Raw genomic sequence first — 18,390 nt, 5'->3', positions numbered from 1 at the left:
ATGAGACCACCTCTGACTTTAAAACTGATATAGCAATATAGATTATTTGCAGAAAACTACTTTGGTGTCTGCTTAACAACAGTATACTTTGCAGAATTTTCTAAAATAACACCTTTGGAATAGAAAAAGGCATAATAAAACTAGATCAGTTAAACCTACAACAAAACCATAATGTCACTCAAGATGTAAAAAGATGAAATTATACTTTTATCTTGGTGTTCTTAAAAAAGAAAATTATTATATATACATGTATATGTAAATAATCAATATGAGCATATACTCAGTTTTACTGAAGACACTCTGTTACATGTGAAAACACTATTTGCAAGAATGAACTTTCATGATTCAAAGTTACTGTTAAAGAACATAAATAGCATAATGACATAAAATAGGAAGAACACAACAGAAATATTTACTACATATATTAATAAATCCATTCTGAAATGTAGGTTTTTGAAGTTATATTAGTGTATATTTTGTGTATGTGGGTAAATCAATATGAATACAAATTATCATCCTAAATATTTTAATAAAAAAGCACTTAATGTAATACAATTGTGTCTATGAAGAATTTTAAAATAATTGAAATCCTAAGAAAAAATATTTTTAAATAACATTGTTTCAGAATGTAAAATACTGTTATAATATAGATATTTACATAAATATACAACTGTGTTCAGTGTTTTTGTTCAATGGATTAATTTGTTATATAAAAATTCATTGAGATCACAATTTAAAATTCTATACATTATAGCTATTAAATCTATTTTTAAAATAACATGATATTTTTATTTATTAACTTGTAGCACACTTTTACACTATAACACTGTTTCCTACAATTTTTAGCTACATACCTTGTGATCTCCCTTTTAAATGACAAGTTTTCATTGTTAATTTCTTTCATGTGAAGAAAAACTTCATTTTACTTTCATGTTCTACATTCTTTTCTTATTTAGGAAGATTGTTATAACTTTGCTTATCTATTCTCTTGTTACTTTAATTTTCTTTATTTTTTGGATATGATTAGGTTTTTCACTATTGTGACCCTCATCATTTTTATTTACTTTGTTGTAGAATAAGAGTTTTTGCCATTTGAAGCATCATGAGTCTTTTATATTTCAATTTATGTTTGTAACTTCTGCTAGGATCATTATGTTCTGTAACAGTGTAACTTCAGCACAGTCAATAATTTTTACCCAATAGTATACTGGAGATAGAGCCAATTATGTGCAAAGCTTCCCTTCACATTCAGGAGATTGTGCTGGTAGCTTGATATTGACCATATTGGAGTATTTACTCTATGGAAATTGGCAAATGTTACAAACCAAGGCTTTATTTTTTCCAAAGAGACAGTTGTTACATCTTTACCAACACATCACTGCCTTATGCACCAAAATTGATTTCAGATTTAACAATTTTTTTTGATATCCGGAATATACACAGGATAACAAAATTTAAATGTAAAAATTTAAACTGTTAAAGGGCTAGAAAAACATGAGTATTTAACCAAGTTTTCTATGAAAGCATTGGAAGGAAACTCAGAGAAGACTATGAATAGATTTTTAAGATATATAAATGAATATATGAAATATATTTTAAAAGAAAATATTGTAAGGTAGTTTGAATCCTAATAATGAAAGTTATAGTGTTAGTCAAACCTGATTTGTGTTGTTTATTTATTTTAATCCTTGCTCAATCTAGTTTATTCAGTTTATCCTTACTTTATGAAAATATATCCTGATTAAAGATCTTTAGCCTCCTTGGTTAAATATATTCCTTGGTAGTTTTGTTGTTGTTTTTGTAGCTATAGTAAATGAGATTGAGTTCTTGATTTAGTTCTCAACTTGATCATTGTTGGTGAATAGAAATGTTACTGATTTCTATGCATTGATTTTGTGTCCTAAGACTTTACTGAATTCATGTATTAAATCAAGGAGTCTTTTGGAGAAATCTCTAGGGTTATGTAGGTATAAGGTCATATCATCAATGAGCAGAGATATTCTAATTTCCTTTTTTCCAACTTAGATACCTTTTATTTCTTCCTTTTGCCTGATTGCTCCCGCTAGGACTTCCAGTACTGTGTTGAATAGAAGTGCTGAAAGTGATATCTTTGTCTTGTCTCAATTCTTAAAGGGGAATGTTTGAGCTTTTCCCTGTTCAGTATGTTGTTGGCTATGGGTTTGTCATTTATGGCTTTAATTACTTTGAAGTATATTCTGTCTATGCCTAGTTTGTTGAGGGTTTTTATCATGAAGAGATGCTGAATTTTATCAAATGTTTTTTCTGCATGTATTGAGATGATCACATGGTTTTTGTTTTCAATACTATTTATGTGGTGGATCGTGTTTATGGATTTGCATATGTTGAACCAGCTTGGCATCCCTGGAATAACACCCATTTGATTGTGGTGTGTGATTTATTTCACATGCTGTTTAATTCGGTTTGCTAGTATTTTTTAAAGGATTTTTGCATCTATGTTCATCAGGGATATTGGTCTGTAGTTTTCTTTTTTTTTGTTGTGTCCTTACCTCTCTTTGGTATCAGGGCAATATTGCCTTTATAGAATGGGCTAGGGAGGCTTCTCTCCTTTTTTATCTTTTGTAACAGTTTCAGTGAGATTAGTATCAGTTCTTCTTTCTACATTTGATAGAATTTGGCTGTGAATCCATCTGATCCTGGGCTTTTTTTTTTTTTTTAAAGCTTGGAGATTTTCTTTATTACTGATTCAATGTCACTACTCATTATTGTTATTTAGGGTTTGGTTTCTTCTTGTGTTTCTAGTTCCTTGAGGTGTGACCTTAGGTTGCTAATTTGTGATCTTTCTATCTTTTTGATGTACGTATTTACCATTATAAACTTACTTCTTAACACCGCTTTTACTTTATCTCAGAGGTTTTGATGTGTTGTGCAACTATTTTCATTTGTTTCAAAAATTTTTACATTTCTCTCTTGATTTTCTCATTAACCCAAAGATTGTTTAGGAGCAGGTTTTTCAATTCCCATGTATCAGTATAGTTTTGAGAACTCTTCTTGGAATTGATTTTTAGTTTTATTCTACTTTAGTCTGAGAAGATACTTGATATGATTTTGATATTTAAAGATTTATTGAGACTTGTTTTGTGGCCTAACATATGTTATATCTTGGAAAATGTTATATGCACTGATGAGAAGAATGTATATTCTGCAGTTTTTTTGTAGAATGTTCTATAAATATCTGTTAGGTCCGTTTGTTCTAGAGGCCAGTTCAAGTCCAGGGTTTCTTTGTTGATTTTCTGCCTTGATGATCTGTTTAGTGGTGTCAGTGGGGTGTTGAAATCCCATTATTGTATTGTTGCATATCTCTTTTCTTTGATCTAGCAGTATTTATTTTATCAATCTGGGTGCCCTAGTGTTGTCTGCATATATATTTAGGATTGTTATATCTTCTTGTTGAATTGATCCTTTTTTCATCATATACTGACCTTCTTTGTCTTTTATTACTATATATTGATTTAAAATATACTTTATCTGATATAAATATAGCTACTCCTGCTTGCTTTTAGTTTCCATTTGTGTGGATTATCTTTCTCCACTCCTTTAATTTGAGTCTATAAAAGTCTTTTCCAGTTAAATGAGTTTCTTGCAGACAGTATTTGTTTGGTTTCTATATTTTTATCCATTCTGCCAACATATATCTTCTAAGTGACATTTAGTTCATTTATATTCAATGTTAATATTGATATGAGGTTCTGTTCCTGCCATTTTGTTAATTTTTGCTTTGCATTTTCAATTGTGTCATTGTTTTGTAAGACTTATAAATTTTATACTTTAACATGTTTTTATAATGTCAAGTATCAACCTTCCATATCAATATTTAGAACTCTTTTGAGCATTCTTCTAGGGGTTGTCTAGTGGTAACAAATTCCCTTAGTGTTTGCTTGTCTGAGAAAATATTTCTCCTTCATTTATGAAACTGGATACAAAATTATGAAAAGGCTTCAAAATTCTTGCCTGACAGAGTTTTTGTTTAAGAAATCTAAAAATATGATCCCAGTCCTTTCTGTGTTGTAAAGTTTCTGCTAAGAAGTCTACTGTTGGTCTAGAGATTTCCTTTATAGGTGATTGAATACTTTTCTCTTGCTTCTCTTAGGTTTCTTTCCTTCACATTGACTTTAGAGAGTATGATAACTATGTGCCTTGGTGAAGGCCATCTAGCAATAAATCTCTCAGGAGTTTATTGAGCTTCTTATATCTGGATGTCTAAACCTCTAGCAATACTAGGGAAATTTTCCTCAGTTATTGCCTCAAATATGTTTTCCAAACTTTTTGCTTTTTCTTCTCTCTCAGGAGCACTTATAACTCATAGCTTTGGATGCTTTACATAATTTCATATTTCTTGAAGCTTTGTTCATTTGTAAAATTTCTTTTTATAATTTTTGTCTGACTAGGTTAATTCAAAAGACTTGTCTTCAAGCTCTGATATGCTTTCTTCTGCTTGATCTAATCTATTATTAAAACTTTCCACTGTATTTTGTAATTACTTTAATGAATATTTTATTTCCAGAAGTTCTGTTTTTTTTTTAAATATCTATCTCTTTAGGAAATATTTTATTCATATCCTGAATTGTTTTTCTGATTTCTTTGTGTTGGTTTTCAACTTTCCCTTGGATCTCATTGAGCTTTTTTATAATTGGTATGTTTAATTCTTTATCTGGTATGTCAAAGATTTCATTTTGGTTTGGATCCATTGCTGGAGAGTTAGTGTGATCCTTTGGGAATATTATAATATAAAACTCTTATTTTTTTCATATTACCATGTTGTTTTTCTGGTTTATTCTCATTGGGATAAACTATCTTGTTTTCTTATATTTTAATTTATTTTATATTGGGTGGATTTTTTTCCTCCTTGAGGATGTGACTATATGTTGTGTATAATTGCCTGGCTTCCGTTCTGGGTGCTTTCAATGGCAAAGACTCTGTGTGAGTCCCTTGGTTATAGATAGCCTTTATGGGGTGCCATTCTCAGATGGTAGTTGTAGTTCTGAGGTATTGGGCCTCCTGCGGGGCCTTTCACTGCCTCCTGCGGGGCCAGAGTGCTGTGAGTATCAGGAAGCTATCTTGTTTCCCAGTGTTAGGCACTTTTGTGAGTACATTTTTCACCGGGTTATGCAGTTCAGTCTGCGGGTCAGTAGGTGTCACCCATGGGTAAGAACCAGCTGCAGCAGAAGCAGATGGATATATGTGATATCCCAATGGGCGGACACAAGCCCACCCTTGATGACGGTCGCAGGGGGAACTCCTGGTAAAATGCACTGAGGTCTCCGCTGGGAGTCGGGGAAAGGGAGTCACACCAACTGCACTAGCAAGCTGTCAGGTAGACGATTTGTCTCCCTGACATGGCCCTGTCCCAGCACTCAGGATATTCTGATGAGACAGACACCACTATCTGTGGAAGACTGCCATTGCGTAGAGATGGGGAAGGGCTTCCCCCCTTGTGCAGCCTGGGCCGGCCGGCACACCTCCCATGGGTACGCAGTCACCCCTAAATGCCCTAGAACGACTGTGCATATGTGCACACACGCTGAGCTCCTGTAGGAATAGCACCAGCTGTGTCCTCAGCAGTGGGTAGGGAGGGTGGGAGGAGAAGTCCCACTTTCCATATCATGAGCTCTAGGACTCGCTGGCCACTGGGGTTGAACCACACAGTCAACCACCGTAGAACAACTCAGCACAGCACCCACGTCTCTGCTGAAAGAAGCAGAGTCCTCTACCCGCAAGCAGGGAGCTCAGGAATACAGAAATGCCCATGCTCTGATTTCCTTTGTTCTAAGGAGTGCTCCCTTGGTTCTCTCCACCCCTCATTTCCTTATGAGTGGCAATCTTTGAGTGCTAGGTTCTAAGTGTAGAATCCTGCTGTTCCCCTGGGTCTAGCCACCCTCAGTAGCTGTCCCAATTCAAGCAGGTGCTGGGGAATGTCTGCAAGCGGATTAGCGATGTGAAGACACAGAGGCTGAATGTCCCTGGGCAGTGCAAAGTCCCACAATGCGTATGCACTCAGTATAAAGTCCGCCACCACTTTTCGGGTCCAATGGGAAGTGAACAACTTTGTGCAAGCTTATAGCCCCAGTGTAATGTCCTCAAAAAGTCCCTAAGTCACCGCCCACTTCAGTACTTGGGTTTAGGAGGGCAGAGGAGCTCTCCTTAAGTTCAGAAATGAGCAGACTGCCATAAGGGAGAGGAGAGCTGAAAATACCCCCAACTTCCCTTTCCATGGATTGCAAAGTCCCTCAGTGTTCCATCTCTGCCAGCTCCTTGCGGCTTGCTTTTCCTGTTGTAGCTTATCCTGAGCTCTTTATAGGCTACAGCACTCTCACCTTAAAACTCCACTCCAGCTATGATTATTCACCTGTAATTCTGGGTCTTCTTTCTGGGGAGAATTGGTGTCTGACATATTTAGTAAGTCATCTTAAAAAGAATTAAAAAGAAAAAAGAAAATATTTTTTCTATTTTAATTTCTGCAATTTTATATGTATACGTACAATATACTTCTGTAGTGTGCCTGGAATAAAATTTTTATTTCCTTTCAAAACTCTGTATTTTCACCACTGTGTAGGTTACTAGTGGAACAGATCAATCATGTGAGATGCCAAAAGTACTACTTCATTTGTTAAATGCAGAATCATGTCATACAAATTTTAATCCTTATGATTGAACACTAGAAAATAAGCTTCTGAAATAATCTATGAATCTATTGTTTTATTTCCCTGTGATTTACTATCTCTTTGCTAACAACTTCGATATATTACGGTAAACATTTACATTTTTCCAGATATTATGACATCTTTCCTCTGGCACTTTTGTGGCATGCTAGTTCATACACTCCCTTAAATTTCTAATATACACTCAGATGATAATTTATTCATCCTTCAATATGAAAGCAATTTTTAATATTTTGCTACCTTTTAGACTTTGTGGTTTATACATAGAAAAATCTAATTTGTATCCTGTTAACTTGTGAAAATTTCTACATATATATTTTTTTACATATATATTTTTTGTCAAGTTAATATTTGAAAATAATTGTTCCACTATAAATTTTCAAAATTTACCTCTTCCTAAAAAGATATCAACTTTAAAATATACTTTTTCCAGAAATTTGGAGTTTAAAAGTAAATGATATTTTCCTAAGTTTCTTTTAATTTAAAAGGTAAAAGATTTATATGATTTGAAGAGAACCCAGAGTATAGGTTCTTTTAATTTAAATTCACAAGTTGTTTTTTTCATGCTAAACTTCTGTCTAACAATTATCTCTTGCATTTCATGGTATGTTATATAACTGTGTATTATAACATAGAATTGATATACATTACTATATTATATAGTGCAGTCTATTAATTTTTGATGTTATATGATTCTCTTACTAATTTTTGCTGTCTTAGACTATAATTCTTACATTTAGTCTAAGTTTCTATTAATATAATTTATAATTTGGATTTTTTAATAATTCACATGTGATAGAGCTTCCTTTCTTATTTTATTGTTTGTCCTTTTTTAGTTTTAAAATAAAATTGCTAAATGACATAATCTGCAATATAAAACAAAAATTATTATATATTTCAACATCCCTATTACATGTAAAGATTTTTAAATGTATTTTTGACAACACTTTAAATTTTTTTCCAGATAAAGGCTTATGTTCATATAATTCAGGTAAATTTTAGTATGTACAGTGTTTAATGCACGCCTTCATATGCACAGTTTAATTGGTTTTGTTGTTTTGTGCTTTGTTTGCCTGTTGTGCATATGGTAAAGTCCTAACTAATATGTCAGTAGTTTCCCTTTTCTGCCTATAGAACTTTTCCAATATGTTCATATTTACATCTTTTTATTTTGGTATTAAAAACCATTAAATGAAATATAGTGATCTATAATTTTAGTGTGTCTGATATCACCTCCTTTAATATGATACTATTTAGTCAGTGAGGTATGTTTTAGTATATTCTGTGTGTACACTGTTTTAGAATATTTGAATTCAAATGAATAAAATTTATAATTTTTTAATATCTCAAAATATTAAGGGGGTGCAAATGTTTTTGTTACATGAACACCTTGTATAATGCTTAAGTGGGGGCTTTTAGTGTGCCTATCACCAGAATAGTGTTCATTGTACCAAATAAGTAAGTCTTTATCCTGCACCCCCCTTCCACCTCCACCCTCTTTGATTCCAATGGCCTTTACATCTCATTATGCCCATGTATACTCATTATATAGCTCCCAATTATTAGAGAGTACACATGGTATTTGTTTTTCCATTCCTGAGATACTTCACTTAGGATAACGGTCTCCAGTTCCATCCAAGTGCAAACAACATTATTTGAGTTTATGTGAGTCCTTTCTGTTCTATAATATTTCTGGTTAATTTGGCTAGTGGTCTGTCAATTTTATTTATCTTTTCAAAGAACCAACTTTTTTGTTTCATTGATCCTTTGTGTTGTGTTTTTGGTTTCCCTTTTGTTTTGTTCTGCTCTGGGCTTTGTTATTTCTTTTCTTCTGCTGGATTTGGATTTGATTTGCTCTACTTTTTCTAGTTCCTTGACATGTGACATTAAATTGTTAATTTGTGATCTTCATGTCTTTTTGATGTAGGCATTTATGGGTATGAACTTTCCCCTTAGGACTTCTTTTTCTGTATCCCATAGATTTAGATAGCTTGTGTCCCTTTTGTTATTCAGTTTGAGGGATCTTTTGATTTCCATCCTAATTTCATCATTGACCCAAGGACCATTCGGCAATAAGTTGTTTAATTTCTGTGACTGTATAGAATTGAGTGTTTCTTTTGGAATTGATTTCTAGTTTTATTCCACTGTGATCTGAGAAGATATATGTTATAATTTTGATTTTTTCTGAATTTTCTGAGACTTGTTTTGTGGCCTAAGATATGATCAATCTTGGGGAATGTCTTGTGTGCTGATGAGAAAAATGTATATTCAGTAGTTTGGGGGTAGAATGTTTTATGAATGCATGTTAAGTTCATTTGTTCAAGAATCCTATTTAAGTCCAGTGTTTCTTTATTGATTTTCTGGTTTAGTGATCTCTCTAAATCTGTCAGTAGTGTGTTGAAGTTCCCAGCAATTATGATGCTACTAGTGTATTTCTTTGCTTAGGTCTAGTAGTTTTGCTTTACGAATCTGAGAGTTCCTGTGTTAGGCACATATATATTTAGGATCGTTATGTATTCTTGTTGAATTGGTCCCTTTACCATTACATAATGACCATCTTTGTCTTTTTTTATCATTGTTGATTTAAAATCAATTTTATCTGATATGAGAATGGCTACACCTGCTTGCTGTTGGTTTCCATTTGTGTGGAATTTTTTTTTTCCATCCCTTCACCTTTAGTCTGTAGGAGCCCTTGCAAATTAGATGTGTTTCTTGGAGACAGCATATTTTTGGAGTGTGTTATTTCATTCATTCAGCCATTCTTGTCTTTTAAGTAGAGTATTAAGACCATTCATGTTTAGTGTTAGTATTGATATGTGGGATGTTATGTTGTTCATCATATTGGATGATACCTTGCTGTTTTGTTTTCCTTTTAGTGCTATTGTTCTTTAAGAGTTTTAAACTTTAACTTTCAGGTGTTTTCACATTGGTGGGTATCTGTTGTGTTGTTCCATATATAATGCATTTCTGAGTATTTCCTGTAGGGCAGGTCTAGTAGTGACAAATTCCCTTAGTGTTTGCTTGTCTAGAAAAGTCTTTATTTCTCCATCTTTTATGAAACTTAGTTTTGCAGTATACAGAATTCTTAACTGGCATTTTTTATGTTTAAAAAGACTAAAATGGGCCCCAATCCCTTCTGGCTTATAAAGTTTATGCTGAGAAGTCTGCTGTTTACATGATGGGTTTTCCTTTGTAGGTTAGTTATTGCTTTCATCTTGCTGCTTGTAGAATTTTCTCTTTCCTTCTGACTTTGAACAAGTTGATGACTATGTGTCTTGGCAATGCCCTATTTGCTATGAATCTTCCTGGTCTTCGATGACCATCTCAAATCTGGATATGTGAGTCTCTGGTGATACCAGGGAAGTTTTCCTCAATAATTCCCTTGAATAAGTTTTCCATGTTTTTTGATTTTTCTTCTTCCTCAGGGATACTTATAATTCATATATTGGTTTGCTTCACATAGTCCCATATTTCTCTGAGTGATTTTTCATTCTTCTTTATTCTTTTTTATGCATTTTTGACTGACTTGGTTAGTTCTAGAGCCTTGTCTTCAAGCTCTGAAATTCTTTCTTCTGCTAGGTCTAGTCTGCTACTGAAGCTTTCTGCTGTATTTTGAAACTCCCTAAAAGACTCTTTTATTTCTTTAAATTATTTTATATATCCTTTCTTATGTTGTCTCTTTATAAGAGATTTTTTATTGAACTTTACAAAATTAGAGGAGAAACTTGGAATTCTTTGTGAGAAGGTTTGGAAGACAGTGGATGAGGAGTCTGAGAATAGTCACTTGCCAGAGAGCACAAAAGGGAGCTAGTTAAAATGTTTGTGGAGGTTGTTGCCTCTTCATCTAGTAATGATCTCTGAAGTCTCTATGGCATAGAAGAACAGGTTCGGAAGGAAAAATGTGTGCAAAATAGGAAATCAAGGAAAATTAGAAACCATCAGGACAAACTGGAACCTGTGTTTCTCTCTCATCCCCTCTAATTTTGATTTTATGGGTAATCTACAGAAGAAACTGGTGTCCTTTATCATGGATCTGCAGATGTGCTTTGCCCACATTGAGAGAAAGCACAAGAGGAGATCTAGCAGGACCCAGAGTAGCATCCAAAATCCTAGACTTTGGTTTTATCATACCTATTTTAAAAACCAGAAAGTATTGAAAAGAGAAATTTAAAAACTACAATCATAGTGACAATCTCTCAGAAATGTGAACTATACAGTTGACCAACTTGAATTAATAGAACATGCTCCCAAGAAATAGAAAATATATATTCTTTTTATCTACAAATGAAACATTTATAAAATTTTGCTATTAACTTTTGAAATAATGCATTCATATGGTATAAATTTAAAAGTGTATTTAGTGAAGTCTCCCATCCCCTTTTCTCAAACATCTAGTTCTCTTTCCATGAGTGAACCCCTGCTACCAATTCTGCAGTTTTATAGATATTTTATGCACTCACAGACAAATGCAGATAGATAATTTTTTTCTTATTCAACAGAAATAGGGACATGTTATCACCATTTTGTGTGCTCTGCTTTTTAATCTCTATTTTTTAGTGGTTACTTTTGACATATTAACAAAGTAATGTAAATTAACATCTCTATCTTTTTTCCAAACCATATTAAAATTTTATAATCTGATTCACACCCACTCTCCTGTCATTTAACGTATTACTACCAGAATTTTACCTCTGCCACCAAATTAATTATTGTTATAATTATTGTCATTTTATGCACCTAGGGTTTGTTTAGATTTACTTGAATTTTTACCACTTTCTTTTTGAATTTCATTGCTTCATTTTGGGATAAATTTCTTTATTTTTGAAGTACATTTTTTAAGAATGTACTTTCAGTGAAGAATTGAAAACAGGCTTTGTTTTTCTGAATATATCTGGCAGAAAGTTTAGCTATGTGTAAAATCCTAGAATGACTTTTATTTTCTCTCAGCATCCTGGTAATGTTATTTCAATATCTCTGGCTTTCAATTTTACAGAAAAGTCTCTCCATTTATTTAAATCTTCTTTAATTTGTTAGCAGTTGTTCAAATTGAATTGCATCCCCAACAAAAGATGGATTGAAGTCCTGACCCCCAGTACCTCAGGATGTGACCTTATTTGTAAATATAGTCTTTATAAAGGTAACTAAGTTAAAATGAGGTCATTAAGGTGGGGTTTAATACAATATGAGTGATGTCCTTGATAAAAGGAAATTTGGACACAGAGATAGCCATGCACAAAGGGAAGACAATGTGAAGATATACAGGGAGAAGATGGCCATATGACTTGAGAGATGCATCTGCAAGCAGAGGAACACAAAGGATTACTGGCAAACACCAGAAGTTAAGATAAGAAGCTAACATCAGAGAGATAAGGAAGGATTTTCTCCTAGAGCCATCAGAGAGAGCATGGCTTTGCTGAAACCCTGATTTTGTACTTCTAGCCTTTAGAGCCATAAGACAATAAATTTCTATTGTTTTAAACTACTCAGTTTTATTATTTTGCTATAGCAGCCCTTGGAAACACAGCATTGTGTTTTATGGTTTGAGGTGTATATGTTTTGCACATTTTGTGTTCAGTGTATTCCTAAATATTTCATGATTTTGGAAATTCTTACAGAGGATATTGGTTTTGAAATCAATTTTCCAATTGTACATTGTTATTCTCTAAGAAATATAATTTATTTTTATATTGACTATGTATCCTCCAATCCTACTAAATTCACTTATTAGTCTTAATAAGTTTTTAATAGCTTCCTTAGAATTTTTTATTTACATGAACATGTTATTTTTTGCTTTCTAATCTGTATGCTTTTCATTTCTTTTCCTTGCTGTATTGCCCTGTCTAGGACATGCACTAAATGTTAAATAGAAGGTTCGTCCTTGCAGTGAACATCCTTTACTTGTTCTTTGTCTTAGGGGCATTTGATATTTCATAATTAAGTGTGATTGTTAGTTGTAGGTGTTTTGGTAGATGTCCTTTATCAGTATAAGGAAGTTCTTGTCTTACTTACCAAGACATTCTATAAAGAATGGAGGTTAAACTTTTTCAGATGATTTTTCTACATCTGTTGAAGTAATTTTTAACTTACATGTATTAAATGAACTAACTTCAATGTACATAAAATAATACTAGAGATAAAAATTAACAAATTTACCACCATTGAAGGAGATTCCAATATAATTTGCTCTCCATCATTGATAGATCAAGAAACAAAAATTTAGGGAAGGTACAAAAAAATCAAACCACACAATTACAAAGCTTCCTCTAATGATCAGATAAAGAACTTGAACCTAACAATTAATGAATTCACATTTTTGTTACATCTGTGAAAAATTTATAAGAATTATTATTAACAATATACTATTCCATAATTGATTTTTGACACATCTTAAAGAATTAACATAATACAGGAAATATTTTCCAATATTATGTTACTATGTCAATTGTAAAAAAAGATAAATTACACCCATATGTTTGAAAATTCAAAAAAAAGTAGAAATCTCTTGTAATAAACATTTTTTCCAAGCTCTATCATCTCAAAATCATAATGCACCACACAATTAATTGTGTCTCAGATTTAATGAGTATGGTAAATATTTTATAGTCCTAAAAAGAAAATACCTAGAAGAGAAGTTTAATCAATATTCTATGTATAAATATTTGAGTAATATGGGGAAGTACTCAGAGGGGATGCTTATGTTAGAAAACATTAAAAGGCTAAAAATTATAATGTGCCCATCGAATTCAAGAGTTTAGGAAAAGAATAGTGAATAAATTCAAAGTAGAAGGAATGAAATAAAAAATAAGAACAGAAATCAATAAAGTAAAAAACAAATGTTGTAAAACAACTAATTGATAGAATCATGGAGCCCAGAAGTTAAACCTTTGAAATGAATATCCAGATAAACCTTTACTGAAATTTATTGATAGAGTAAAAAGGTACAGGATGCAAATAGAAATATGATCAGTACATCAGAAAATACTTAATATTAAGATAAAATTGTGAACATTATAGCAACACTTCAGAAACTTAGGCAAAGTGAACAAATTCCTGTAAAAAATATTAGTTACTAAACCCTAAATCACTAACTCATTCTACATCTACTGAAAAATATAATTAGCAATTTAAAATATTTCCACAAAGGAAAAAACAAACCATGGTAGTTTTATAGATGAGTTCTATCAAAATTTCGAAGAACAGATATTTACAATCCTACACAGATTCTCCCAAAGAATAAAAAAGAAAGAATAATTCTCATTTGTTTTTTGGAGGTGGAGGGAAGAACTGTATAAATGAAAAGTTAGCACAAGAAAGGAAATTTAACAGGTCAAAATCACTTTTAAATAAAAATGCAAAAATCCTAAATGAAATATCACTGAACTCAGAAATGCAAGAATGGTTTAACATAGTCAAATTTATATATACATGTACATAATTTACCAAAGTAGTAAATTAAATTATAAAAACTGTACATTCAATAAAATACGTTTAATAAAAATCAAATCTCACTTCTTGCAAATTAGTGATAGACTGTCCTCAACGTGATAAAATGTAACTTCAGCAGATACTATTTCTAATGGAAAAATACTAGAAAAAAACTGTATCTAAAATCACAATTTTAAAAGAAAGTAAAATTTCCCTGTTTATTTCCAGCACTGTGCTTATCAGCACAGCAAGGCAAGAAAAGAAAAAACACATAAGGATTGGGGAAAAAAATTGTTGATATAGAAAATCCAAAGTAAATGACAATCACTTTATTAGAAGTAAAGAGATAGAAAGACTTTAAAGGTTGTTAGTTAACATTACTTTACAATGAAATTGCATTTCTGCATCTGACAATTAAGTTAGCAAACATTTTTAACAGTATTTCTAATAACAGTGTAAATGCTATTATAAAGATAAATTATAAGATACAAAGAATAAATCAAACAAATAATGGAAAGTTTGAATGGCCAAAATTGAAAATTTTATAAAAAGACCTTAAGGAAAACTTAAATGGGTAAAATGCTATGTACATGTTTACCAAAGCAATGCTGCAAAACATGCCAATTCTCCCCTAAATTAATGTATTGCTTCAGTGCAATTCAAATCAAAATCCCAATAGAATGTTTCTGTGCAAGTTGGTGGTCTGTCTGAATCTAAAATTTATACGACAGAGCAAAGGGGAAAGAGCCAAGGTATGAATAATAAGGTAGATAGATCTGTTCTTGAATATATAACCTTATAGTAACATAGGCAAAGAGTCATTGGTTTATAGATAGACAGCCTGTACAAGGGAAAAAAATAGAGCAGCAGACCATCCTATTGAGATTTTGATTGAAATTGCATTAGATCCTTGCAGATAGGATTCGTTTATTTATGGCAGAGGTGACATCACAGATCATTCAGCAAAAGTAGAAATATTAAATAAACAATCCTGAGATATGTGCTATCTATACCGAAAAAGTAAAATTGCCCTATACACAAACTCAGTTCAATATGGATGAGGATGTAAATGCAAAAAGCAAAATTTTTAAACTTTTAGAAGAAAATATAGGAGACTATCTCTCTGCTCAGAGGTCAAGAGAGAGTTCTTATACAAGACACTAAAAACACTAATTTCAAAAGAAAAGATTGATATATTCAATGATATTAAACCTAAGAGCTTGAGTTCATCAGAATGTCAAAAGATCCAAATAGAAGGAACATAATTCCAATATATTTAACCTCTATAGGATTAACATCAAAACAGATAAGTCTCAATCTGGAAAGAAATCAATAAGATTTGGAAGGAAGAAGCAATTTATGAACTACATATGCCACCACACCCCCAAGTGTGTACACACACACTCTTACACACACTGGCCAACTCACAACAGCTGATAAAATAAATTTCATCATTTGCTAGTGTCATTCTTGATTTGACTTTTGGCAAATACCAAACGTTTGTAATCTTTATGTTCTGTAGCATACCTGGCATAGTAAACTAATCATTACCCCGTGTTTGGGTATTTGCAAATTGAAGCCTTGTTACAAGCGGGATAGCAATTCTTCTTAAGTCTCTCCTGTGTCACCCTTCTTCTATCTCAAGTCCATTTAGAATGTATGTTCTTAATTCTGTAAATCCTTTTGTGCCCTGTCTGTTGGGATGTCAGATAATTCTAGTTTTAATATCAGTTGGATCTATAAAAGCCTCTGATTTGATTGTGTCTAAAGCTTTTAAGACATAAACATTTGGAAAGAAAATAGTAAAAGTCCATTCAGTGAGACCGCATGATAAAAACAGATAGTTATCTTCTTCCTAACCATTACAAGCAGAAAACTAAAACTGTGGTTTCTACCAGGCAAGACTGTCCCTCCTCAAAAAGGGCAGGGATTAAAACAAACAAAAAGGAAAAAATTTATAGAGTATTTCTAAGAGTAGATTGCAGATACTGGAGGACATTCTTGGAATATTTAGACACCTTATGCAATGTGAGCTCTTGGTATCTTATAAACCATACAGGAAAGCACTTATTTTCTAATAAAACTGAGTTCCATCTATTTAATGAATAACATGTATTGTAAGAAGATAGACAAAAAAGTCACCCATTATTAAATGTTTTCTGATACCAAGGAAGGGGGAAATGCTTTAATAAAGGATTCTATTGTGTAGGGTGTGTCCATTCCTGAGACACAGGTAGAAGAAAATAGTTTAAAAAAAGCTGATTTCTGTATGTGATATATTTCATAATTAAGTGTGAAGTCATAATATGCTTTAGCTATCAAAGTTCCAGTTAATTCAATTTTATGCTATTTTTGCCATAGTAGGATTATGATTTTAAAATATTGTTACAGATTTGTAAGGGAAACCATACATATCTCAAATTATAATAATTTATTGCTCTTAGGCTATTTCTTAGAAAATAAAATCCACAATTTAGATGTGTTGGTTTTGTGAATGCATTATTATTGTCTTCTCAAAGCAATAGGGAAGTAACTAAACTAAATAGCTGAAAAAGAAGGTTTAAGATGTCTTAAGTGAGTTTACTTTTCTCAATTGAACTTCTCCATGAGCGTGAAAAATAAAGATTTGAGTATATTCAGTTTATTAGTCATGCATATTAGAAAAAGACACATTAATACTTTTGAAAATAATACATTATGCTTTGAAATTTACCTAGACTTAAGTGCCTTTGTCCATAAGCATCTAAAATTAACTTTTAGATTTTATCAGTCAGCTCAATAAGTCAAATAATTTACAAACATTATCTTGTACTTAATGTTATGTCAATCTTTAAACCACTTAGGACTTAAAAAACTTACCTTATAAGTTTCCAGAATAATTCTTGTATAAATCATTAACTCCTCATCACCCATATATCCTCACATCATGAAATGTGTGTGAAAATAAGTGTTGGTAAGCTCATAATGACTTTCCTTCTGTATATATATTTTACTGTCAAGTGATTCACTCAAAATCCTATCATTTGTTTTTCATGTTGTTGAGAATTTTTTATCCCTTAAATAATCAACATTTTTAATTATTACTATTTTCTTCTTAGGGTCAAAGAGAATAAGTGATAGTGAAGTCTCTGACTATGACTGTGATGATGGAATTGGTGTAGTATCAGGTAAGAATTTTAGAATTCTTTTGTAGTATTAAAAGATTGTAATTCATCATTATTTACCATAAAAATAAATAAATAAATAAGAAAGAAATAACTTGCCTCCTTACTCCTCTAAAACAAACTTACGGCAAACTATGGCAATTTAAACCCCTAAATAATTCCAACTGATAGAACAACTGTACCAATTATTAGATTGAATAGTCTTATAAGATGCCAGATAAGTAAATGTCTGTAACTTTTCTATTCTAAAAGAACTAAATAATAAGGATTTTTTGATAAATTAGAGGAGTTATTGCATGATTGAAACTAATTTATACTGCACTAACATTGTGGAAAAAAGAAGAAATCTTCTTTATATCACCAGCATACTTAAATATGTCAAATATTTAATGGGATTTAAAATTTTTTAAAAATTGTTTTTATATTAAGTATCATTTATTATACAGCTAGATTTTGAAATTATAGTATTGTGGCTTAAAGTATTGCCTCATGTTATGGTTAGAAATTTATCTAATAATTTAATATTTTAGGAAAGTAGACATATTTTCTTTAAATTGTGACAAAATATTTATATATAATGCCCTTAATATTATGAACCTTTTTATTCTATTCCTCTTGAAGTTTAAATAACTTAGCAAATTTCACAATTATTACTAATTTTACTTTGAACAAAACATGATCTATCATATGTAAGACATGCTACAGTTGCATCAGTGACATACATTTTTTTGTTTGACAAGTTTTGTTAGATTGTGGGTAGATTTGAATGCTTGTATTAATGTACTACTTTTTAAAAACTTAGTGACAATTTTTTTTGTACTAAGGGTGAACAATGTATTAACTTGCTAAGACTAAAAATACTTTTCATGTTGTATGGTTTATAAATTAAATCTCATAAAGTGGTTTTGAAAAATATTTCCCACTGTTTCTTGGCAATGGCTGTAATTTTTTTTTTCAATTTATATCATATTTCTTTGTTATTTGATTTTTCTGTGTCTTGTCTTTTCTAAATATCTAGTCACAACAGGTTTTCTTCATCGAAAATATTTCCCTTCAGGCCATTAAAGCCCTTCATCTTGATGCCATTTTTCACACATTTCAAT

At 31.6% G+C, this 18,390-nt stretch overlaps 1 protein-coding gene across 37 annotated transcripts in view; it reads left to right on the top strand.

The window, feature by feature from the left end:
- RIMS2 (regulating synaptic membrane exocytosis 2) overlaps positions 1-18,390 on the top strand; it is a 637,809-nt gene that overhangs the window by 361,973 nt on the left and 257,446 nt on the right. For all 37 annotated transcript variants that reach the window (XM_045561860.1, XM_045561877.1, XM_045561882.1 and 34 more), the window contains one exon: positions 17,222-17,290. In XM_045561860.1, the coding sequence (XP_045417816.1) occupies positions 17,222-17,290 (69 nt within the window). The remainder of the gene's footprint in view (positions 1-17,221; positions 17,291-18,390) is intronic.

Source organism: Lemur catta, chromosome 9, assembly GCF_020740605.2.
Source record: "Lemur catta isolate mLemCat1 chromosome 9, mLemCat1.pri, whole genome shotgun sequence".
In the NCBI taxonomy this organism is placed as follows: Eukaryota; Metazoa; Chordata; class Mammalia; order Primates; family Lemuridae; genus Lemur; species Lemur catta.
Note: the sequence above shows the minus strand (reverse complement) of the source record. Positions and strands in the feature narration are given on the sequence as shown.